The 25,033-nt window shown below is 36.2% G+C and overlaps 1 protein-coding gene across 1 annotated transcript in view; it reads left to right on the top strand.

The window, feature by feature from the left end:
- The window catches only part of LOC109098901 (rab proteins geranylgeranyltransferase component A 2-like), a 43,844-nt gene that overhangs the window by 17,045 nt on the left and 1,766 nt on the right, over positions 1-25,033 (top strand). Inside the window, exons 9-13 of the mRNA XM_042711159.1 lie at positions 4,931-5,008; positions 10,964-11,068; positions 12,038-12,101; positions 13,747-13,843; positions 17,395-17,505. Of these exons, the coding sequence (XP_042567093.1) occupies positions 4,931-5,008; positions 10,964-11,068; positions 12,038-12,101; positions 13,747-13,843; positions 17,395-17,505 (455 nt within the window). The remainder of the gene's footprint in view (positions 1-4,930; positions 5,009-10,963; positions 11,069-12,037; positions 12,102-13,746; positions 13,844-17,394; positions 17,506-25,033) is intronic.

Below are 25,033 nucleotides of genomic sequence, written 5' to 3'. Positions count from 1 at the left end.
AGAAGACTGAAGAATACAGTGTGCAATATTGACCTAGGGTCCCTGTGGGTCCTAAAAAGTCTTAAAATATCTTAAATTCAGTTTGATCAAATTTAAGGTCATAAAAAGTCTTAAATATCTATATTTATTCAACACAAGTCTTAATTATCGTTTTAAGAGGTCTTAAATATGGGGAGGGATATACAGAAATCATGATGTGGTCTAATATGATTGTTAAAACACACCATTTTTTGGTATCTTGGTTTACACAGTATACTGTTTGGCATTTAATTCAGCTCAGGAAAGTAAGGAAACACTAAGAACATTATTTAAGTATATGTTACTAGTATTGGCGCAATAATCTAGTTATTGCTTTTCTTTAAACACAATATTATCGCCAAAATCCAGCTAGTTGACCTCTAATTCAAATATGTTGGTATATAGTACACAAACCATTTTCATTATTTATGTATATACTGAATAAAACATGTCTTGAGTATTTTACATTTGCAGCATTAGTTTTATTACTGTAGGTCTTAAAGCTCTTAAAATGTCTTAAATTTGATTTTAAAAACTCTTTTAAAAATAAAGAATTATTACATACATTAAAAAAGCTTCTTTAAATGGAAAAGAGTAGCTTGGAATTCTTCAAAATATCTCCATTTATGTTCCACTGAAGAAGAAAGTCAGACGGGTTTGGAACAAGATGAGGATGAATAAATAATGACAAAATTAGCATTTTTGTGTGAACTATTCCTTTAAAGTCACTACAAAACTGAAATATGCTGAAAAAAAAAATGGTGTACAAACAATTTTCACTCAGAAATTTATTTAAATTTCACAAAATTTATACCGACCTATACACTGTGCCATTTGCCAACGTGAGTTACACAGTTACAGAATGTCAGAGCAGACAGGTGAGTCTACTAGAGAACTAAAAGGCTTAAATGAAGCACTTCAGAGAGAAGTGACAGGAGGAAAAGAGATCAAGGAGTGGGGGAGAAGAGGAAAGAGACGGACCTCAGAGAGGACAAAAGCAAGGGATTGAGAGACAAAAGTCAGAAGGCGAGAGCAAGCGAGGGAGGCGGGTTCATTCATCACGCTGATACCTGCTTGCAGGTGATAGATGGATAGATGGAGGTGCAAACTCAATAATGCTCACTCGCTCAGTTATTCACAGATCAGCGAGCAGCTCCGCTAATATAGTGATGAAATGCTTTACCGTCCTCACCCGCATTATCCCTCAAGTTTTGACAGCAGAGACTTTTTAATTTCTAAATAACCTTTGGCACTCTGACTGCCGTCTTCCGTCTTCTGCGCGCCGTTTCGGTTCCCCATCTCAGTCGCTGGGATGTTTTTTGGAGCCAGCGTGATCCATTCAGCCCGGTAAACACATTTGGCCATGACAGGTTATGATTTGCACCTGCGATCTCGGTGCTCCAATCAGACAACAGTCAAACAGAAACAGATTGAGAGGATGGGGAAATGCATTAATTAGAGCCGATGATTGTCTTCACAGCATTCCCTCGTACGTCGCGTTTCCTCTCTGTCATTCGTTTTCCTCCCCCTTTACCGTGTGTTCTCGGGGAGCAATAAACATTTAATTTATTCAGATCCAAACAGGATTTAATTTTCGCAGAGAAAGGCCTGCCAGCCAGCATGGCGCTTTGTTTTCTTTTAATTATTGGCCAACCATTAGCCCCCCACTCGGCTTCCAGCACCCTAGATTACAAGTGAATTTGCAGCCAATGAACCTGACAGGTAAGTGGTCTTTGCTGTGTGGGGTAATTTTGTTTGTTTAGCATCTCCTGCACGGTAAGGGGATTTATTGTCGACACACACAGAACGCTAATAAAATGTTCGGGGGCCTCCCACGGGCACTTTTTTTTTCTCCCAAACCTGGTTTGGCTTTTGAGGAGTAGCAGCATGTCCAAATGTGGCATCAGGTTTTTTGTAGTTGTTGTTGTGTTGTGTTGCTTTAATCAAGTGAGTCAAGCTTTTCTTCCTTTTGTTTAATAGACTGAAATCTAACAGGTCACAAGGGATGCATTCAAGATTTTTTAGATTAATGGCTTCAATTCCGGCCCATTATTGACTATCTGCTGGGAAATTGTGCAAAATGTTTTGCTCCTTTGTTTAAAGAGGGTGAGCTGTAATTTTTGGGTTCTCATCAAACAAACAAAAATAGTAGATAGGCCCTTTTATGAATATGAGGCTGTCCAACTGTTTTCAACAGTTATAATATTTTTTGTGCACCAAAAAAGCATGTTAGATTTGATTTCTGAAGGAATATGTGACACTAAAAGCTGAAAGAATTTTTCACAATCTTACTGTTTACTTACAAAAGCATTAAAATCTTACTAACTCCAAACTTTTGAACACTAGTATATGTAGCTTTAAAAATGTCCTCTTTTTTTTATTTACCTTAATTTCCTTTTTATAGATCAATATCAATAGCACAAAGTAGAGCATCTTAACTCGCAAAGTGAAATTCGTTATAGATTGCAGCCTTCAGCTATCTCAACCTGTTATCTTTGAAAACACTAGGATATCATACCATTGCGTTTCCTGCGGCATGAAAAAAGCCTCTGTCCATACAAGGCTCTGTTCAATTTATTTGAAGCTCTACCGTGATGTTGCCATTAGAGCCCGAAGCTTGTTTGTGCTTCTTGTTACATTACTTTTTAATTACAGAAATAACTAGTTGGAGGCAGTTGTTTTGTGGGGATGTCGGTGGGGTGAAGGGGGGGTAGGGTGTTAGGTGACGAGAAAGAGGGAGTTGTTGAAGATTTATTTTGGATGTGACCTTCTCCACACTCGCTGCAGCTGTAATCAGTGGAATTAATAGCATAATCAAATTATACACAAACTCATAAATCATCGGTGAGCGCGCTGTCACAGCGTTGGGCTATTAATGGCCTCCATTGTTTTGCTACCATATTAAAAAATCACGTCCCCTGATTCCCGTCTTGATAGGAACTGAAATGCCATTTAGAGGCTATAAAGAGCAGGGGCTTGTGGGGGTACTGGATTTTCACAACTGTTAATTTAGCCGTGATGGCGAGTGATGTTGCTAGGGCGAGTGCTGGGGCCTGGAGAGGGAAAGGCAGTGCCCACGCACTCTGCCCGACTGCATCATTGCGGCCGACAGCGGGCAGTTAATTAGAGTAATATCAGCTTAAACGTCTGTCAGTTAGGGTTAATGACATCAAAGGGCTTCCCCGCTGCCTCTATGGGGTTCTGTGGAGGACAGGAGACGGGCCCAGATGATTGCTGGCAGATTTAGCCTCTCTGTTGTTTTTTTTTTTTTTTTTATCTTTGCACTTTATTAAGATGCCATGTCTCTATATTAATCTGGGCAGACAAGGCCAGAATTTTTTTTCTTGCCCTGTTTCTTAAGCTTGGAGTGACCCGCAAAATCTCACCATATGTGTTTTTAGGCATGCTTACACGGCCTAATACTTAACCTCTGGCCTTCTTGCCTGTTACATACAAAGTGGCGGCTGTGTACTCCCAGGATTATTTTCTGATGGATTTCTTTTGGTCTATATTTATGCCTTGTTAATGTATATACACTCTACCTGTTTTTTTTTTTTTTAATGTTTTGAAAGGAAGCCTCCTATGGCTATTAAGGTTCACCAAGGCTGTTTTTATTTAGTCAAAAATACAGTAAAACAGTAATATTGTGAAATATTAATAGACAATTATAGAATTGTTATTTCTATTTTAGAAAATTTTAAATAAATTAATTTATCCTTGTGATAGCAAATTTTCAGCATCCTTTAATCTAGTCTTCATGAAACTTCAGAAATCATTCTAATAAGCTGATGTACAGTAGGTGTGCCACTCAAAAGATTGGGATCAGTATGATTTTTAGTATTTTTTTTTTTTTAAATAAGTAAATATTCAGCAGTGAATAAACTGATCAAAAGAGATTAACACATTTAAAGTTAAAACATTTACAGATTTACAAAAGATTTCTATTACAAATAAATGCTGTTTTTGACCTTTCTGTTCATCAAAGAATCTTGAATGACAATATATATTTACACAAAAATATTAAGCAGCACAATTGTTTTCAACGTTGGTAATAATAAGAAATACTTCTTTAAAATATACTTCAAATTTATTAAAACATAAAATATTTATGTATTATATATATAAATATTTTACATTATTTTTACTGTATGTTTTTACTTTTATCAAATAAATGCAACCTTGGTGAGCATAAGAGACTTATGGCCTTTTACTTAAAAAAAATAAAAACTTAATTCTTTAAATAAATCATGAAAATAAATCAATAACAATAAATAAATCATCATTATTTGTTTATTTATTTTAATAAGATATATTTTTCTGGAATAACCAATAAGAGAATGTGCATTCCACTAATTTTTGCTATGGTTTAGATTGTAATCATGTAAAGTGTCACTAGCTCACAGCCACTAATGGCTTGTTGCGTTTGTAAAACTGCAGAAATTGCAGTATGTTAAATGACACCAATATCTGAACAGTTATTTTTATTATAAAAGTGGTATTCTTATGAATGTGCAATCACACAAAGTATGTTGGCTATTACATCACAGCTTCTGTCTGTCTGTCGGTCTGTGCCTCCTTGTCTAAGTTTGTCTCCAAGCTTTTTAAGAACATTTGAATCACTTTGTCCTTGTTTATAGTTTAATTAAGCTGCTAGGCTTTATCACCACAAAACTGCAAGACTATATGACAAAAAGCTTTACTTGTGAAGTTAACACATTTTAAAATCTTGGTGACATTTTTGCCTTGTCAAATGAATTGGATTTTGTCCTTTTCGTGTGGACAAGGTGTGATCAGCCCTTTTAATGTCATGCTATCAGCTGCAATTACGGCTGTTTATCGGGTCCATTCAGATTGGATGTCATATACATGAATTCAAGTGTATGTAAGGTGTTACTTTTTTGTCTCTCTCCAGAATGTGTGCCGTATTTGGAGGAATTTATTGTCTGCGACACTCAGTGGAGTGCCTGGTTGTGGATAAGGTGTCAAACAAGTAAGTAGCTCACCACTGATGCAGTTCTCACACATTAACACACGTTTTAAAAAACAAACAACAACTCATAAGACACAGAAATTCATTTAGTTAAGTAGATTTACTTCCTCCTCTGGTTGATTCACGCCACTTCAGTATCCCAAGGCTGATCAGAGCTTGTTTGTGTACAGGGTACTCAAAAACAAGGCCAAGAGATGGCGCACATGAGTGAATGGGGGGGATATTCGGAATATAGGTATGAAATTAATTTTCAAGGAGACAGCGGTACCAGCCCCCCTTAAGCAGCCGAGCTCGGAAGACAAATCACAGACTTTGCCACTTGGGCTGGCGATGAGTGATGCCGCTTTTTCCTCGTGGCCTTACCTCCACTAATTGATTTTCATCTGAAGACAAAAAAGCCCTCTGTTGCTGCCTCTTAAAAAATGAGAGTTCATCTCCCGTCTCCCTTGATTAATCTGTGCTGATAATGTGCGTCAGGCCCCACCAGAAAGGCCTTTAATGAGTTTCAAAGGTGGATTGTTGTCATAAACTAGGTTAGATCGGGGTTTATCCCCTCTCTTTATTCTTCTCTCATTCTTTGGCCCTCTCTTTGGCAATATATTGAGTTTCTTTCATCTCGCTGGTGAATGACCGGGGGGCTTGGATTCCTCTGGATGTAGCACACGGACACTTACACGTGTGATAGCATTGGCTTACTAGTGTAAAGGCTATGGCGTATCATAGCGGCGCAGCAACGCTCAAATTAGATGTATTTTCCTGTTGTTTATCAGAAAATTGTAAATTGCTCGTAAGCTAGTAATCAGGCATATCAACCCCATTAGGGCTGGGTATAAATATTGCTTCTCTGATTAATTGCGATCGCAGTATCAATTCTTAAAATTACGAAAACATTCTTATACTCAGCAGCAACACATCTGTTACTGTTGCTGAATCTACAGCACCATGGCAAAACATGTCATATTTTCCCTGAGTCCAAATTGAATTTTAATGGCATGTTTGGATTTCTATTGAGTGATAACATACAGTGTAGTTCCATTCATGAACAAACAACTCTCATGAACCAGTTCTTTTTAGCGAATCTAAAAAAAAAATAAAAAAGCAAAACCAGTAGTCTGAACCAAAGGACAATGTATAATAATTTTAACATTATTATAATAACAGTTTTACATAAAATGCAATTTAAAGCCTATTTTAAATTTCAGATTTTTTTGTTTATTATATCTGATAAATAAATAGCAATTGAACTGTATAGTTTGGGCCCTGTTGTTAATTTTTAAAATACTATTAATATCTAGTAGTAATTATATATTATAGTTAATATTGAATTTAAATGTTATTTTCTAGAAGAGTCACTGTATATTTTATAGCAGTACCCCAGAGAGGATTTATTCATATTTCAACATTATAACTGAAATAAGACTGAATGAAAATCACATAAAACCAAATCAAAAATGAATCAAGACAAACAGAAAACTGAATTGAATCAAAACAAAAGCTTGTGAATCAGAATCAAATATAATCGCAAAAATGTGTATGCCAACCTATTCATAAACCCGTCCAACTTTTTGAGAAATAGATATTTTAAGAGGTTGTTTTTGCTTTGCTGCTGTGCAAAAAAAAAAAAAAAAAAAAAAAAAAATACAAATACTGTAAATGGAAATCCTTCTATGACTAGCACTTACCAACATCTACCTTTTCTGAAAATCAGGTAGTTGACATATTAACACATTAAGCTGTAACATATTTATTCTTGAACCAAGCAGATAACTTCAAAAATTTGTTCTCCAAACATACTTTATTCACTCTTTTAGTAGGTCATTTGCCAGAGGTCAGTTTTGATATGTGACGTCTGTCCCTGGATGCCGTCAGCTATCCCTACGGTCAGTTCTACTTGAGCAGCCCAGCAAGAAGTGTTTTCTCAAAACTTAATGTAGCATACGAAAAACAACCAAGATGACCTTAATTGATAATTTACTGTAAGGTCTTTCTGATCGCCACCAATGCCACGGAATAAAAGAACCCCAGTATAACTGGAGCACAATATAACTGGATTGGAGCCAGACTCAGCTGACCGGGGCTGGTGAAAATCTGGGGTGGCAGCTGGCAGAGCTCCAAACCAAGGTGTCCGTCAGACCCTGAGCTCAGTCTATAAAGCATCGTCTAAAGTGTAGCGTGGACCGTTCATGCCCTCCGCCAGTGGCTCCCCGTGTGGAGTCAGCTCTGCGCTGGAGGTTAGCGCCATACATCATCGATGGAAAAAGTTTCATGAAGGTGAAGAAAAAAAGCTGGCAAGGTGTCTGGCAGGCTGAACAATGATTTTAATTTCCCTGGCATCATAAATTACCGCCCTATGTCTGCTCTTATTACAGACATAAAGCTGAAAAGGGTAGAGCCAGATTAATAATGCAGCAGAGGATTACAGACCCTCAAATCCCACCTGAACGGTCCAGCGCTGTCCGATTTGTTGCCACCTCAACAGGCAACTCAATCACATGTCTGTGTTCATTTGTCCAAATTAATTTCACACGTCAGCAAAACTCAACCCTTTGAGTGGCCTGTGATGATCTCTTCTGTCACTTGTGGTTTCTTCTGCTTAGAAATAAAATACCCATTTCGGGGGTTACGCTGAAGAGAGCACCCAACCCATATGCTATGTTGATTATCCAAGTTGGAAATTTAATGCAAGAGATAACGCTATTTGTGAATAACTTTGTTTTGCATGAGCAAGCAATACTAAAATGAAAAAAAAAAAATAGTTTCCATTTGAAGCGTGCAAAATGTATTAAAAAAATATTTATATTTAATAATTAGTATATTATCTTTTGTCCATACATGATTTAATGTATATACAGATTTTTTTTTTCATTGATTTAAAGGGGTCATATGATGCAATTTAAATTTCTCCTTTCTCTTTGGAGTGTTACAAGCTCTTGGTGCACAAAGAAGATCTGTAAATTTGCTAAGAGTAAAGTCTCAAATCCAAAGAGTTATTCTTTATAAAAGTTAAGAGTCAACCACTCCTACCTAAAACGGCTCGTTCTAACACGGCCCCACATGTCTACATCACGATGTGGAAAGATTTGCATAACGCCGCCCAAATGTTCACGCAAAGAAAGAAGGCGTAACTTTTATTCTCGCTGTTGCCGCAGCCGCCATGTTGTGGAGACACTGTGTGTTTTGTTGTGAAAGCAAAACTACTTTGTTTGGTCTTCCAAAAGAGGACACGATAGAAATCAGTGGTTACGTTGTATTTACAACACTGTTCCAGAACAGTTCAACCCAAATATTCAGATGTGTGCAGCGCATTTTATGGAGGACGAAAACTGTTTCCTGAACCAGTAGCCTACAATGCCGGTGTCTGTTTCTATAAAGTGGGGCAATTGCAAGGACACTCTGGCGCTTCTGAATCACAGTCTGTAAGTACGTTTTCTTATTTAAAGAATTTGCCACTGATGATTCAAACGTGAGTTTTGAGCAGTAGAGTAGCTTGCTGTTTGTCGTTTCTCCGATCACAAATGTAGACATGGTTTTATGTTTACGCAGTGCGATACGCAACGCAACGCATAAAAAACAGTATAAGTCATTATAATCAGTAATTATCTCCCCACTGGATGCAACAAATGCCTCGTTTGTAATGGGTTGTATTGGTTTTGTCTCGTCACGCTGGGACACAGGGCATCACAGTACGTTAAGGGCCGTAACATTTCCATCACACGCTTGAGGTATTCAGCCAATCACAATGCACTGGATAGCTGGCCAATCAGAGCACACCTCGCTTTTCAGAATGATGAGCTTTGTAAAAATTGACGCCACAATAATGTACAGTATGTGGAAAATAATGTGTTTTTTTAACCTTAAACCACATAAACACATTGCATTACACCAAATACACAAAATAATGTTCTTGTTAGCAACGTCATATGACCCCTTTAAAACAATGGCATACTATTTATGAAAGTGAAAGTGACGTGACATACAGCCAAGTATGGTGACCCATACTCAGAATTTGTGCTCTGCATTTAACCCATCCAAAGTGCACACACACAGCAGTGAACACACACACACACACACACACACACACACACCTTGAACACACACCTGGAGCAGTGGGCAGCAATTTATGATGCAGCGCCCAGGGAGCAGTTGGGGGTTCGGTGCCTTGCTCAAGGGCACCTCAGTCGTGGTATTGCCATCCCGAGACTCGAACCCACAACCTTAGGGTTAGGAGTCAAACTCTCTAACCACTAGGCCACAACTTCCCCATTTATGCAATATTTACCAAGACAAATAAGCTTCTTGCTTGTAATATCCGTCATGGTGTCATTCAGCATACGATCTGTTTAGCCAACACAAAACCACATGTGCAGAGAAGTATATAATATTCAAATGAGTTTGAACGCATGCATCGTTGGGTGCAAGGTTATCAAACTGATTGGTTCAGAGGCCACTGACGTGGTTTATGAAGGTGATTTATGAATGCTTATGATGATCTACAAACCCAACGCTGGCCTTGGTTGCAAGTGAAACAGATTCATTTGCACCATTTAAGTGTTTTATGCACCCTGACAGAAGAAACTTATGCATTTCCCACAGACTTGCATTCTATGTGTAGCGGCACTTCCCGTGGGGGATATATGTATATAATGTAAATATAAAACAGCAGGTGGGCTTATTGAAAGGTGCAAATTCATTCTCTGCCAGCAGGAGGCAATTTTGGATCAGCAGAAATAGCGGTTTCCCTGGCAACAGCTGTAATCATAAGAGTAATCATGAATGCTACATTATAGGAAAGATTAAATGAAAATGACAAAAAAAATTTTTTGAAGACAATCCGTTCCCTTCGCGTTTTGATATTCTAGAATTTATATAAAAAAAATCCATTAGGTTTTTAATTTGCTTTAATGAATGAAAATTACACAGTTAAAGCTGAAATCAGTAAATTAACAATATAAATTTTCAGTACACACTAAAACAAATATTCAAGTTAAATATTTATAGTTAAATATTGACATGACTGTTTTGTCAATTGGCCTAAAACACTCTTAGACTGGCTAAACTTATCGTTAACCCCTGCAGTCATTTACGTAAATAAGTAGTTTGTTTGCTTGACTCAGAAGCAGCTTCCTGTGAGCGAAAGCAACCTACTACGGTTGCCCTCAGGTGTTATTAGGTTTGTGAAATGTATCCCATATTGCTTTCTTTCACCCCATTGGCTGATGATTGATTGGAAGCCCTCCACTTCCTCTGCTTGTTCCTCCGAGTAAATAAATCTTCATTTACATAAACGGATCTGTCCTGCAGTCAATCTGGGCATTGGAGGGGGGGGGGGGTTATTCCGAGATCTGACTTTTCGTCAGGGGAGGGAGACGCTCTCTTGCCCCTTTATTGTGTTGTGAAAGTCCATTTCAAGGATGTCACCCCCAGCCCATTAGTTTGGATAATGAGCCCTATAAAGCACATTTATAACTCTTGACATAACAAGCCAACAGATTCTCCTCTATTCCTCCTTTTTCTCTCTCAATCGCACTTTTCCTTCTCGGTTGCAGAGATTAAAGGAGGAAAGGTCAAACCTGTGCCCTAAGTCAGTGGTTGACGAATTTTTAAATTTAGTGGCGAACTGACTTAATACCAAAATTGTTTGATATGCAAACATGAATGAAAATAGCTTAAAATTTAACATGGAATTGTTGACATCTCATTTTGACTTTTTGCAAAAACATCCTATTCCTATAGTGATATATGTAAAAAGACAGACCACTTCTCTTTATAAGAAGAGCTTTGAGAAGTAACCACCTTGACCCATGAAGATGAGACGGCTAATATATGATGCTCTAGTCAATTAATATTTTATCTTCAAATCATAACCTGACCATCTCTTGACCCTTTTTTTTTTTGGTAAAGAAAACTGAGATTTTTTTCTTGTCCTGATGCATCTTCTGTTTTCAAACTTCATAGAGTTAAAGCTGTGATTGATACACGTGGTCAGAGGATAAGCTGCAGTCATTTTGTGGTTGAAGATTCGTACATCAGAGATGAACAAAGACAGAGCACAGCTTACAGGTAAGCACATAATACCCCATAAAACTGTCTGAAATTAGTATTGTGTAATTTATGACAAACTGTCATTTCTACCATGAAAAACAAATATTGAACATCCCGTCCAACTACACGTAGTGCTGTTATAATGAAGAGCGGGGCTCTATAGTGTTGACATTTCACTTGCATTTCACCCAAATATATAAGTTTCATGAACTTACATATTTAATACTACTTCAATAAAACTTTATACCTCCAATGACCAAAATGATACATTTTATAAGTTTTAATTTATTGTAATTATAAGGTTATGTTTTTCCTAAAATATAAAATGACTTCTTTGTGAAATGTAAAATGAGATGTTTTGAATAATGTTCATCCTGCGCAATTCTATATAATGAAATCATCAAATGGTCATATGACTAGTGCACTATATTCTGAGCTGTCTTTGTGTGACGAATCGTAAATCACACTTTGCCTTTTTAACTTAAAGATTTTCAAGCTCCCCAATCTTTAATATGTTCCACATATTTCATATATTCAAATTTGCATGAAGTTTGATGTCAGTGATGCCAATCCCCACTGAGTTTTAGGTTTCTCATACCATACAAATTGTGCCAAGTTTGTATATGGTGAAGCAAAAAATGAGATTTGAGAGCTGAATATCCCCTGGTCATTCTATGCATTCATTGTATTGAAAGAGCAGTGAGAACATTTCTCAAAATATCTTCAATTGTTACACGAAAGAAAGAAAGTCATATGTGTTCGGAAATGACATAAGGCTGAGTAAATGATGACAGATTTTTCATTTTTTAATGAACTATTCATTGCAATTACTCTAAACTGAAAAAGCAAAATGTGGTTTAAGGTCATTTTGAATTTTCTCTTTTCGGATAATCTCCTTCATAATATATATTCTTTGTTTCTAATGATTCTTTTTCCTATTCACCCTTTAAGGATTTTAACTTAAATTTTCTTTCTCCATCTTCACAGGCAGATATCTCGAGCAGTGCTCATCACTGACAGATCTGTGCTACCTTCAGAATCTGATCAGCAGGTATAAAGCTTTCTTTATTCAATTTCTTTCATTTTTGTCTTTCAGTTGTTTGTACTTCATTTGTTCTTTGTTTTGTATGTTCTTTTTTATTTTTCCAATGTAATCATTTGTTGTTGTTTTTTGTTTATTCTTCCAGTTCATACTTTTCTTTGTTCTTCTTTTTGTTCTTATGTTATTTAGTTTATTTTTCTTATTTTATTTTTCTTTTTTATTTTTTTTTCATCATTTTTTTCACACCTTCATACTCACACTTTCACACCTTCATTTCTCCTTCCGTTTTGTCTGTTTTTTTTTTTTCTTCTATTTGTTCATTAATATTGTGCTCATTCTTTTGTTTGTTCCTTTTGCTTGTTAATTTGTTCTTCGTTTCGATTTATTTTCTTCTGTTTGTATGTATGGCCTCGTGTTGCTGTCCTTTCTTTCTTTCTTTCTTTCTTTTTTTTTTTTTTTTTTTTTTTTTTTTTTTTTTTTTTACATATTCACATGCACATTTAAAGGGCATTGACCCATCTCTGCTGTGTGTGTATGTGTGTGTGTGTGTGTGTGTGTGTGTGTGTGTGTGTGTGTGTGTGTGTGTGTGTGTGTGTGTGTGTGTGTGTGTGTGTGTGTGTGTGTGTGTGTGTGTGGCACGTTTCTTGCCTGCCTTGCACTTTTGCTTTTCAACTTGTATTTCATTACATCTGTTTTATGCTGCATATCACATTTGAATGGATTCTTGGGACACATCCAAGATTCAGTGGGCATAGATGCAACAAAACATCAGAGCCAATTTGTGGGATCGTTGCAATAGTTTTGACGTCCCGTTCTTGAGCGTAACATTCCAAAGTGAATTATGAAAGGAAAAAATAACCAGTTCAATGAAAGGACAGTGATTCTGTTTGCTGTTACGGGTTTAGAATTGGATAAATAAATCTTTCTGATGCGAGAGTGCATGGTGACATGCAAGCATCCTCTTAGGCTAATTTGAGTGCTGTCCACCAGAGTACAGGAAAAGAAGCGGAGTGGTCAGCATGCCTTCTGAATCCCAGCCCAATTTGCTCTCCATCAGGAATTCATGCTTGAATATTCAAAGCAGATCAGGAGAGGAAGGAAAAGTGGGTGTAATTTATGCTCATTAGCCTCGGCGAACAGAAATTAATATCAGTGTCTTGACACGGTGTGGAAATGGAATTTTACATGACTGTGTTTGACAAAACGTAATTAAATATTCAGTCTGGTTTTAATTAGCCGTTCGTCCTTTGGAATGACAGTCGCCAAACGAGCATTCGGTCAACGCTCTCTCTTCCTCTTTCAGACTTTTATTGTTGGCATAGTTGTCACACTTTGACTTGATTAAAAAGCAGTTTTAACATTGTTTAACCAAAGGACTTTATGAAAACATTGTCTGGATTGAAATAACCAGATTATATAGATCGTGTTATAGTCACAAAATTCAGATCATAGGTTTTAGCTACGCTTGTTTGCATTATCATCTATGGCAGTATTTACTTAAACTCATGGGTAAAATTAAATTTGTGTGTAACTCGCTGTAGATTCTGCACTGTGTTTGTAGTGCCAGGGAGAATTGGCTTGTTAGTCATATGTTTTATGTAATATGTTTTATGTAAACTATAAGATGTAAGTATGTTTCCTGTTTTAATGGCAGATCTCAATGGTGACGATTCCTCCTCTGGAATCTTCTGCACCAGCTGTGAGGATGGTTGAGCTCTGTTCCTCCTCCATGACCTGCATGCCTGGCACCTGTGAGTAACACATGCACCACAATCACACAATACATACATGCCATGATCAGTTATACAGTTATAATCAGTTATACAGTTACCATAATCATATCGTAAATGCATGAGCTTAACAATGATTTCCCAAAAACTTGCAATTCTTCCTTTTGCCAGTTCCAAAATGTACAAACAACCTAGTTAACAGATTTTTTTTTTTTAAGGAAGTCAATCTGCATTTATTTGGTCAAAAATATGGTACAAACAACAATCATTTATTACAATTTAAAATAACTTTTCTAGTTGAATATATTTTAAAGTGTAATTTGCTTCTGTGATGCAAAGATGAATATTTAGCATTATTAACATTATTATAAATATTAAAAACAGTTTTGGCTGATTATTACTTTTTGAAAACCTTAATACACTACCTTTTAAAAGTTTGAGTAAGATTTAAAAAAAGTAATTCATACTTTTATTCAGCAGGGGCGCACTAAATTGAACAAAAGTGACAGAAAATATTTATAATGATACAAAGGTTTCTGTTTCAAATAAATACTGTTCTTTTTTCCTGTTCATCAAAGATGTTTCAATGTTGATAATTCTTGAGCAACAAATCAGCATATTAGAATGATTTCTGAAGGATCATGAGACACTGAAGACTGGAGTAATGATGCTGAAAATACAGCTTTGCATCACAGGAATAAATTACATTTTTTAATTACATTGAAACAGAAAACAATTATTTTAAATTGTAGTAATATTTCACAATATTACTGTTCTTACTGTATTTTGATCAAGTAAATGCAGCCTTGGTGAGCATAAGAGACTTCTTTCAAAACGTTTATACACTTTTGATCAGTAGTGTATATAAATGCTTCTGTTTTGTATTTAAGTTTGAACTATCAGTGATAGTTCTGATAGTCATGATAACACTGATACACACTGATATTCTTAGAACACAGCCAAATGTCAAAACTGTCCTTCAAAACTCAGTTCACCGCCCACCTCAGCTATGACTCCATCATTAACTCTATTGTTATTTATGAAAGTTATTCTGTTTGTTACACTGGCCCTATTTTGCTATCAATCATCGTGAAGGGGTAGATCAGGTGGGGATGGTGGAGCGGTTTTGGCGCAGGTCCCAGTGACTGACTCCGTCCTCACGGGGGAATGAAAAGCTTAATCAGCGGAACTCCTCTTCCTCTCTCTGGGAATTGAGTTCAGGGGAAATGATAGGAAGCTTTGCTTTGCTATAGCCCGGTCCCACAGGGAGATGGATCATAGTCGTTCCTCTTTAAGTAATGCACTTCTACCTGAGAGCATCCCTCGCAATCAGCTTATGATGATGACCGTGACAGACATGCGTTCACAGGAGAAGATGCTCTTTATTTATCATTAACCACTTATGACAAGACTCTTTTAGTTACGCTGCTGAGGATGTTAGATGTGCTCTCAAGGGCTCCAAGCAACACCACGACTATTGATTGTAGAATTTAAAGGTAAAGTGTGTGATTTTGGGCCACTAGCAGGACCAAACAGAATTGCCAAAATCATATCCGCTATTGGTAGTCATGCTCCAAACTCTGCTTCAGATTTTGCCTCATCTCATTACACTGGGAGCAAGTTTTAAGTATTTAAAGTATTAGTAAAAAAGAAATAAAATGCATAGTTTACCTTTAAAATCTATATGAAATCAGAATAGGAAAAATTATTTTATACTACTTGTTTGTGTGACTTCAAATTATGCATTTTCATAAATTTGGAATTCTTCCATGAATTTCATGGTTTGTCATTTTTTTCAAACATGTTCTCAATAAACAGAACAACATTTTATGTCCATAACTGGGTTTTTTTTCTTCAAGATTCTGTACAGAACATTTTATGTCCATAACTGGGTATAATATGAATCCACTTGTAGTGCCAAAGTGTTCATTTTAACTATCCAGGACTTTTAAAATCAGCCCCCAGTGTGTCTCTGGCTGTGGTGAGAAGCTTTTTCGAAACTCTGCAGTGTCTCTTGTGTCTTTAGAGCCTTTAGCGAAGCTGCACCTCCTGTCCCACTGGAGTTGCCTACATGTGTGCACCTCTCCACTGTGTGACACGGAGCCCATGTGCCGCCCTGAGCTGCCTGCACTGGAATCGTTCTCTTTGATCCTCACGCACACAATGTTGTACCTCAGACCACAGGAAGAAACAATGAAGAAGTAATGATAAGCCTGGAAGTGGTGTGTAAACACTTGGGATTACCCGGGACATTTCTGCGGATCCCAGTAGTAGTACTTCTCAGACCTTTATGAGGATTGAGATTTGTTGTTTTGAGTTTTGGTGCCTGTTTCTTCTTTGCCCCTCTCCATCACTTTAAGGGCTACTTTTATGGAAGCCAGAGCCTTTAGTAGTAGTTGTTGTCAGATTGTTAGCCAAGTTTGTCATACTTATGAAGGTTTTGCTAGTAAAGTAAGCATGCTCTGACATGTTGCCTAGTGCAGCTTACAGGCAGCAGCTTGAGTTCTGATCCTATGGAAGATAGTTTCCACCATGAATAACATTTTTAAAGAAGGTTATTGTGACTTTTCACAATTCAGATTTTTTTCCCCTCACAATACTGACTTTTTTTTTTTACAAAGTTGAGAGGAAAACTCAGAATTGCGAGATGTAAACATTTCGAACTTGAATGGCAAGTTTATATCTAGTATATATTCAGGTACACAGGATCATATGGAAGCTTGTTTCTGAAATAAAGAATAAAAAAGGTAATTGGAATTTTTTATCTCATAATTCAGACCTTTTTTCCTCACAATTCTGAGGGAAAATTGTGAGATGTGTACTTGTGAGACAAAAGGTCCGAATTGTATGATAAAAGTTACAATTACCTTTTTTATTCCATTGTGGAAATGGGCTTCCATGTGATCCTTTTAGTGATTTTTAGGGACTTCAGTGACATGAATACACCTTTTTTATGATGAACATGAATTCAAATGTATATTTTTTGGGGGTCACACAAAAGAGTTTATTACTGATACTACAATGAAGAAAAAAAACTCTTGAAGAAATTAAGGTAAAAAATAATAAAATTCCTCAAAAGAAAAAAGTAGTTTGCCATAATCCTTTATTATTATTTCTTAGATACTAAATAATATTGTAACAAAACAGCTTATTAATATTCAAAAACATTTGTCAGCCAAGTCATGTGTTTCAGCTAACATGGAAAGAAAAAAAACAAAAACAACAAAACTGAAAATTATATCATACAGAGAAACCCTGCAGACTCGTAGGTTGTAAAAACTATAATCTTTTTATTTTTATTAATAATCTATGAGATTTATAAAAAAAAAAAAAAGATTATTATTTTGTTTATACTATTTATTTATTATATTTATTTGTACATGTATTTAATTAATGATTACAGTGTTGTTATTGCTTTTTACCACATAGCATTATAATACATTTGAAAGATTTTCAACTTTTTTTTTAGAAATGGTATAAAAGTTCTTTTTCTGAGCCATATGGCACAAAAAAAACTAACTATAACCCCCTTATTTGCTCTAAATGGTCTGATGTGATTATTTTTTATTTAGATTTGGTCCACTTGACCTGTTCATCATCTGGTAAGGCCCAGGAAGATCTTGCTCCAGTTATATCTCAGTTGTTTCACGTTTCCACCATTCCTGGAGAGGAACCTTCAGAAGGTAAGACCTGACCCAGCTCTTTCACTTCCGATTAAAACTACCCATCATTTAAAACCCATTAATGTCTTCAGTCCTTCTGCGCATTGACCTCCGATTGCACATACAGATCCACTATACATCCTGCTAACAGTACTTAACTAACCTTGCCGCTCGTGTCAAAGAGAGATCATCTCTTCCTCTCTTTAAAGAAGAAAGAGCTGGTATTGCTGTGACATTCAGCGAAGGGCTTACACAGAGACGTTATTGGTGATAACAGTGATTGATATTGATGGTTGTGTGGCAGGCAGGGGCCAGGAGCTGCTCCCATTGATTCCCATTATGCTCTGTCAGGGTCTGCTTGGCTCCTTCAGAGTGAATCTGAGCACGACCTGTCACATATGACCTCATGTTACCTTCAGATCATAAGGGTGGAATCACATAGTGAGTTTGGATTTCAAAGATTCAATTTAAAATTTTATTTTAGTTGTACATGCTGGTAAAATGTCAGTGTAGTAACTTAGTATCAGCAAAGCAGTAGGTTTTCCAGGATTATTATTGTGTGTGTATGTATGTATATGTATATACATACGTTAAATTAAATTAAATAAACATAAAAAAAAATATTTCAGTTTGTTGCCAAGGTAATTTCTCATTTTCATTTAGTTTAACTTAATGTCCTAAAATAACTTAAACTAAAATAAAAATTAATAAAAACCATATAGGCACTTAAAAATTTACAAATATTCACAAAAATTACTTAAATAAAAATATAAAAATAAAAACAGATTCAAAATATTAGTAAAAAAAACGATATCTCAGTTATCCTAAAACAACACTGAGGTTTTCAAGTAACAAGACTTTTTTCAGATATGCAGTGGTGTAGCCCAGGGGTGTCAAACTCTATTCCTGGAGGGCTGGAGCCCTGCAGAGTTTAGATTCAACCCTAATTAAACACACCTGGTCCAAATAATCAAGTCCTTCAGGCTTATTTGAGAACTACATGGTATGTGTGTTGGAACAAAACTCTGCAGGGCTCCGGCCCTCCACGAACTGAGTTTGACACCCCTGGTGTAGCCTGACAAACCACTTTTTTGTAAAATAAAGCGCACAGCCTTACAGCTGAGTGAGCTGAGGCAATAATCATGCTTTTCCTGAATGTCCTCTCCCTATTGAAATGGTGTTAAGTGAAATGGTGTTAAGAAATACCATTCATTTTAGATGGTTAATTTAGACATTTAATTTCAATAAATAGGTTAAAAAAAACTATTTTTTTTTTTTTTGTAGTTTTCCCAGAAGCTTTCATATGTCATGTTACATGGGCTATTTTGTATTTATATATTGTAATACATTTTAACATTCAATGGATAATTATAATAATAAATTAATAATTGAAATTAATAATATAATTACATTGTGTGCTGATTAATTAATCAAATTGTATATATTAATATGATATAAACACACACACACATACACACACATATATATATATATATATATATATATATAATATATATATATACTATATATATATATATATATATATATATATATAATTTAAAAAATATTAGCCTAAGAAATATGAAAAAAATTGTATTTAAGAAATATAATAATTGATGTTACTGTACACCTGTAAAATGACAATATTAATATTTATGACTGCCTTAAAAAAATTGTTTTTTTTTTTCTATTTTATAAATTAAACCATTCAGCTTATAGAAACCCGCAGAGAGCTCTTAAAGCTTCTCTTTTTTTGACAACAGCTGGTTTATAATCACTTCACATCACAAGTTCAGTTGGAATGTTGGTTTTGCGTTGGTAACTAATTACACAGTTTAAGCGATACAAACTCAGGGCACATGCAGAGATGAGTTTGTGAGGAGCAGCATTTACTGCTCCGAGACACTAAAAACACTGTGAGTTGTTTGCGTGTAAAAGAAAAAGAAAAACTGGCCATGCTTCACTTTGAAACATGCAGTGTATATATTTATGTAATTAAATTGCAGTCTTTGTGATTGGATAATTGTACTAAACCATGTAACAATATAATTTTAACTAGTTTGGCTACTTTAAATTGTAGATAGTTTGTAGCCTGATTTGATTTAATTTCCTGACACTCATCTTTACCTGCAGCTTCATGTCATTGTTGGTAATTCCTAAAATGTGCCAGTTTATTTGTGTAATAATTTGTGTAATAATTTGTGTAATAACACTGTCTTGACTCCAGATAAGTGTGATGGTGTGATGACTGTCTTATTTGATTGCAGTAAAATCAAGGTCATCTAGGCCATGGTTTTTTAACTCTCCTCACTCTATCCAACAAACTCAATCTCCCGCTATCAACCAGCATCTCAACACACCTATAATCTTTATCACTCTTCCATCATTCACATAGTCTCCTTAAAACATTACCTTTTTCTGTTGATTCTTCATGTGAATTTAAGTACTGTACTTCTGTGGTTCAAGAAAATAGAAATGTTATAACTGTTTATTTGTGTGTGTGAGCATGTGTGGTCAGGTGCATTGCCGGCACAGCGGAGGGTGTGGGATGCGGGGTCCCGCTGGGCGACACACAGCCTTTTTATCACAGGAATGAGCTAGTACTATTTTAATTAAAATGTCAGAACAAATACTGGCAGAGGTCTTGAGGATGAATCGCTAGATAAGAAGAGCAGTGGGCCAGAACAGGTCAGAGAGACAAAGTCACCTGGGTAGATCTTCATTCATCCCCATGGTCAAAGCACTGTGTGTGTGTGTGTGTGTGTGTGTGTGTGTATGAGAGAGAGAGAGAGAGAGAGAGAGAGAGAGAAAGATAGCCTGTTTTGATTATGATTGATCCAAATGGAGCAAATAAACAACAACAAGTGCAGATTTCCTAGAGGATTTTAAACCCTTCAAAAAGATCAAGGCTTATATGATCGCATGTAGACTATATTAAAGGAATTAAAGGAAACGGATTGCTTTTACTATTACTTCTCATATACAGTTAGTGACTTGAACAACCCATAACACTCAGAACACATTTCAGAACCCCTTAGTGACCAACAGCATAAACCTCTGACACCTTAGCTACCTCATAGTCTGCCAAAGAAAAACAAAAAACACTCTGGGCACCTAAGCATCACGTAGCAATGGGCAAAAAAACAAACAAACAAAAAAAACACTACAAACATTTTAGAAACTTCTTAGTGACACACTCGGTTATTAGAGATCAAGTGCATGACGCATGAGTTGACTAATACACAGTCTTGAATAATAATCCACAGAAGAACAGACAGGAAATCCAGGAAGACAGGCAACCAATGCAGTGTACACATAAACAATAGGACTGAAGGACAGGGACTGAACAGAAACGGGGAGTACTTATTCAAAAGCAAGAAAGGGACTAATGACTAAATTAACATGATACAGGTGAACAAAATGAACTAATGAAGGGAACTAAGAAAAAGTAGGTAAAGGAACAAAACTAAATAGGAGAACAGGAAAAGAAAGAAACAGCCAAAGTCCATGAATGGAACATAACTGTGACACTTAAGGCCAATTTATACTTCTGCGTCGGGTGCGCGTAGTAGGTACAGCGTAGCATACGCATTGACGTGTACCCTTCGCCGTACCCTGACGCACACCTCCTCAAAAATGTAACTACGCGTCGCGACGACGCGGACTGCAAGATCTGTGATTGGTCGTGCTTGGTAGTATCACGTTTCCTCCTACGCATTTCCGGAATGATCTTCTGCACTCTGGACCGCCCGCCATTTTTAAATTCCGAAATTCAGTGAAAAGCCAACATGGAAATGGACCAAGTGACCGAGCGGTTAATTGAAGAAGTGAGGAAATACAGCCATCTGTATGACTCCTCTTCGGGAGATTACAAAGACTGCCAGATGGCAGCGAATTCGTGGAGGGAGATGTCCTCCAACCCACTCGCGTCAACTAGCGTTTCGGTGGTGTAACTGCAGAGCAAAACAGACATACGCAGAAGTATAAATGCTCACGACGGCGTCGCCTACGTGCGTAGCCTACGACGTACACTCGACGCAGAAGTATAAATTGGCCTTTAGCAATGTACTAAAAATGTATAAAGTATTTTACCCATTCATTTTCCCATTGGGATTTTAAAAAAGTATTTGTTAAAGAACTATGAGCCATGCACCAAATCATCCAACCATCTAAGAGGACAATAACAACATTAACAATCTTTGATTTGAAACAAAAAATCGAATGAAAGTCAGATAAAAAGACAAAGGTAAAAATTATTTGTTGTATTTATAGAAGCACAACATTTTAAGTTTTATTGCAAAATATGCATATGTATACAAATATATAGGTATTTTGAGAACATAGAGAGACGAATCCAATCAGAGTTATATTAAAAATGGACTTTGATCTTCCAGGCTGTTTAATGGCAGTCAGCGGTTACAGTTCATCAGTCAAAAAGAAATGAAATCAAGTGCATCCATCCATAATAAAAAGTTCCTCCCATGGCCGCTGAGTCTCGTGAAAACCAACGTTTGTTTACAGGATCAAAGGAAGCAAAGTTTCCTTACTTTAGCAAAGGAAAACCAGTCTCCTCTTGGCTTACATCGAAATCCTCCGACATTCTTCTTTACAAATCCTTAATTTGTACTTCTCATTTGTGACCGTTGTTTTCTTTTGATCTCTCTCCTGTGCTTCTCCGTTCATCACTTCTGAGCAGCACAAGCGCAACGCCGACGTCCTACGTCATCTGCCAGGAGCTGCTTCCGTGTACAACAGTGAGCGCAAGCTAGATTAAATTGATTGTTACGTTTTAAATATGGATCTTTTTCTTACAAAAACGCATCGATTCGCTACAGGAGGCCTTTGTTCAACCCCCACCCCCAAGCCGTGTGAGGCACTTTTTATTATGAATAGATGCGCTTTATTTCACTTCTTTTGGAGTGATGAACTGCAAAACCGCTGACTGCCATTAAACAGCAATTTTTAATATAACTCTGATTGTATTCGTTTGGAAGAAGGAAGTCATATACACCTAGTATGCCTAGAGGGTGAGTAATTTGTGGGCTAATTTTCTTTTTTGGGTGAACTAACCCTTTAAACTATTTTAAAATAAGTTTAAAAATAAAAATTTGTGCAAACTGGTGGGTTCAACAAATTGACAACCTCAGAGCTCACATCATGTATGTCTTAAGGTTTATTGGTCCTTAAGGTTTATCAGTTCTTTTAAAAAATAGTTTTCCTGTGGAGAAACCGAATGCATTTTAGTTCCAGAACTTCACTGCACTCTATTTGTGACATGATTAAAAAAACAGTCTATTACCCACTGCATAGCAACATGGGTAGCAACAGACTAATCGTAACATGTTCTTGTCATGACCATTGATGTTTTGCTTTACACTCAGGATGGGAACAGATTAATTTTGCACTGTGCACCACTCTGAGCACCTTAGAGACAGCATACCTTTCACAACCACATGGCAATGTGATAAAAACACCTAAGCAACTGCGTAGTAAAATGCTAAAAAGCACTTAAAATACCTTAGCATATACCTGCATAGCAACGTCCTGGTAACCACCTACAACCCATTTTCATCATGATGGTGAAATTTGCGCAGGCAAACACTTTACTTTACTTTACTTTATATTTTACTTTTTTTAATATTTTCATAATATAAGATATTGTAAGTAGATGTTTTTTTTTTTTTAAAAAAGGTTGTAGAGAGCATTGTTGGTTCAGTGTGTGTGTGTTTGTACTTGACCACATTGCGGGGACAAATTTGTACTCAAAAGTGAGCTAAACCTTACAAAATCTCCAAAAACCTCCCTTTGGGGACATCCTCATTTGTAAAACTGTTATAAAAATAAAGTAAACAAAGTAATTGTAAAAATGCAGAAAGTTTTCTGTGAGGGGTAGGGGTAGGATTTGCTTATAAAATCTAAATCTGTATATAAAACAATAGAAGTCTATGTAATATCCCCATTTAGATAGCTAAGTAAGCGTGTGTGTGTTTGTGCATGCTGAGGCAGTGTGCCAGTGTGTGTTAGAGGGTGATTGTGGTTTGGGAGGTTTGCAGCTGCAGGCATGTGTTAGCCGCCATAAGGAGTACTGCTGTATGCTAATCTGACATTTGTCACATCTGGGAGATTATGAACCAGTGTCAAAATAAATGTATAAGATTAAATATAAGTGCGTGTGTGTGTGTGTGTGTGTGTGTATGATGAACCAGAGCCCAAACACATGAATACTTACACATACTTCAATAGAATTTTTCACACTTAAGATATAAGATGAAATATAACAACCAAACATAGATTTTATATAAAGTAGTATACTTTATTTTAAAAAATTTGTCTTTGAATTTTACTCACTTTGAATCATACGATAAGTTAAACCAAGAAACAAAACACCACTGTGTGTTACTTGGAGACATGCAACGCTATATATATATATATATATAATATTAAAGTTGCATTTTCAGCATTATTACTCCAGTCTTGTCTCATGATCCTTCAGAAATCATTAGAATATGCTGATTTGCTCAGAAAAGCATTCTTTTTAATCTATATTTTATTTATTTTCGAAAATATGTGCTCTTGCTGAATAAAAGTATTATTTTCTTTAAAAACAAAACAAAAAAAAATCTTACTGACCCCAAACCTTTGAATTGTAATGTATATGATGTGTTATATTATTATTAATATTTTTATATATTTATGTAACATTATGGAAAATATAAATATAATTAACATTACATAAATATTTAACACTATATATTAAATAACATAAACATATTATACAGAAAATAACAATATTTGTTCCCCCAAAACGATGTTTCTCTGTGTCCATTTATTATCTAGTCATGTATGTTCATGGCTTTCTTCTTATAAGAGAAGATATTCTTCGGTGTGTGTTCAGTTAAAGGCTTGAGCGTTTTGTTAATCAGTGACCTGGCTGCATTCAGAGGGAAGGATGGGGGGTGTATTTGAAGTGGCGTTAAACATTGATGCTGCCACACCTCTCCCCCTCTCCAAATTAAGCAAATCACCGGGCCACTCCGGGCAGGAAAAGGAACACGCGTCATAATTGTGTGACATTTGGGTAATGACCGTTCTGACATTTCAGACTGACACCTTCTCCCTCTCGCTTTTTCTAGCCTTTCTTTTCCCACCTTTTTGCAGCAGAGGCTCATGTATTTAAAGGGTAATGATACAGACTGACAGCTTTACGCTTTAAACGAACCAGTGACACACACACACACTTGAGATTCTTCTCTTCTGTTGGACTATAGAGCCCTTCTCGTCTAAGATGTCATCAAAGGAGAAAAAGAGATTAGTTGACCATGCAGCTGCTAACAAAATGTTAACAATGATTTATCTCATGATAAATCAACAATAGATCTATTGAAACTTTCACAGGTGGGGTTGGTAACACTTTAGATTAGGAAATACATTTACTATTAACTAAGAGTTTTCCCCCAAATCAACTCCTAATTTGCTGCTTATTGATAGTAAGAAAGGTAGTTTTTGTAGTAGTTCTGTTTTAAGTATTGGGTCAAGGGACATAGAATAT

The sequence above is a fragment of the Cyprinus carpio genome, chromosome A21 (assembly GCF_018340385.1).
Source record: "Cyprinus carpio isolate SPL01 chromosome A21, ASM1834038v1, whole genome shotgun sequence".
NCBI classification, from domain to species: domain Eukaryota; kingdom Metazoa; phylum Chordata; class Actinopteri; order Cypriniformes; family Cyprinidae; genus Cyprinus; species Cyprinus carpio.
Note: the sequence above shows the minus strand (reverse complement) of the source record. Positions and strands in the feature narration are given on the sequence as shown.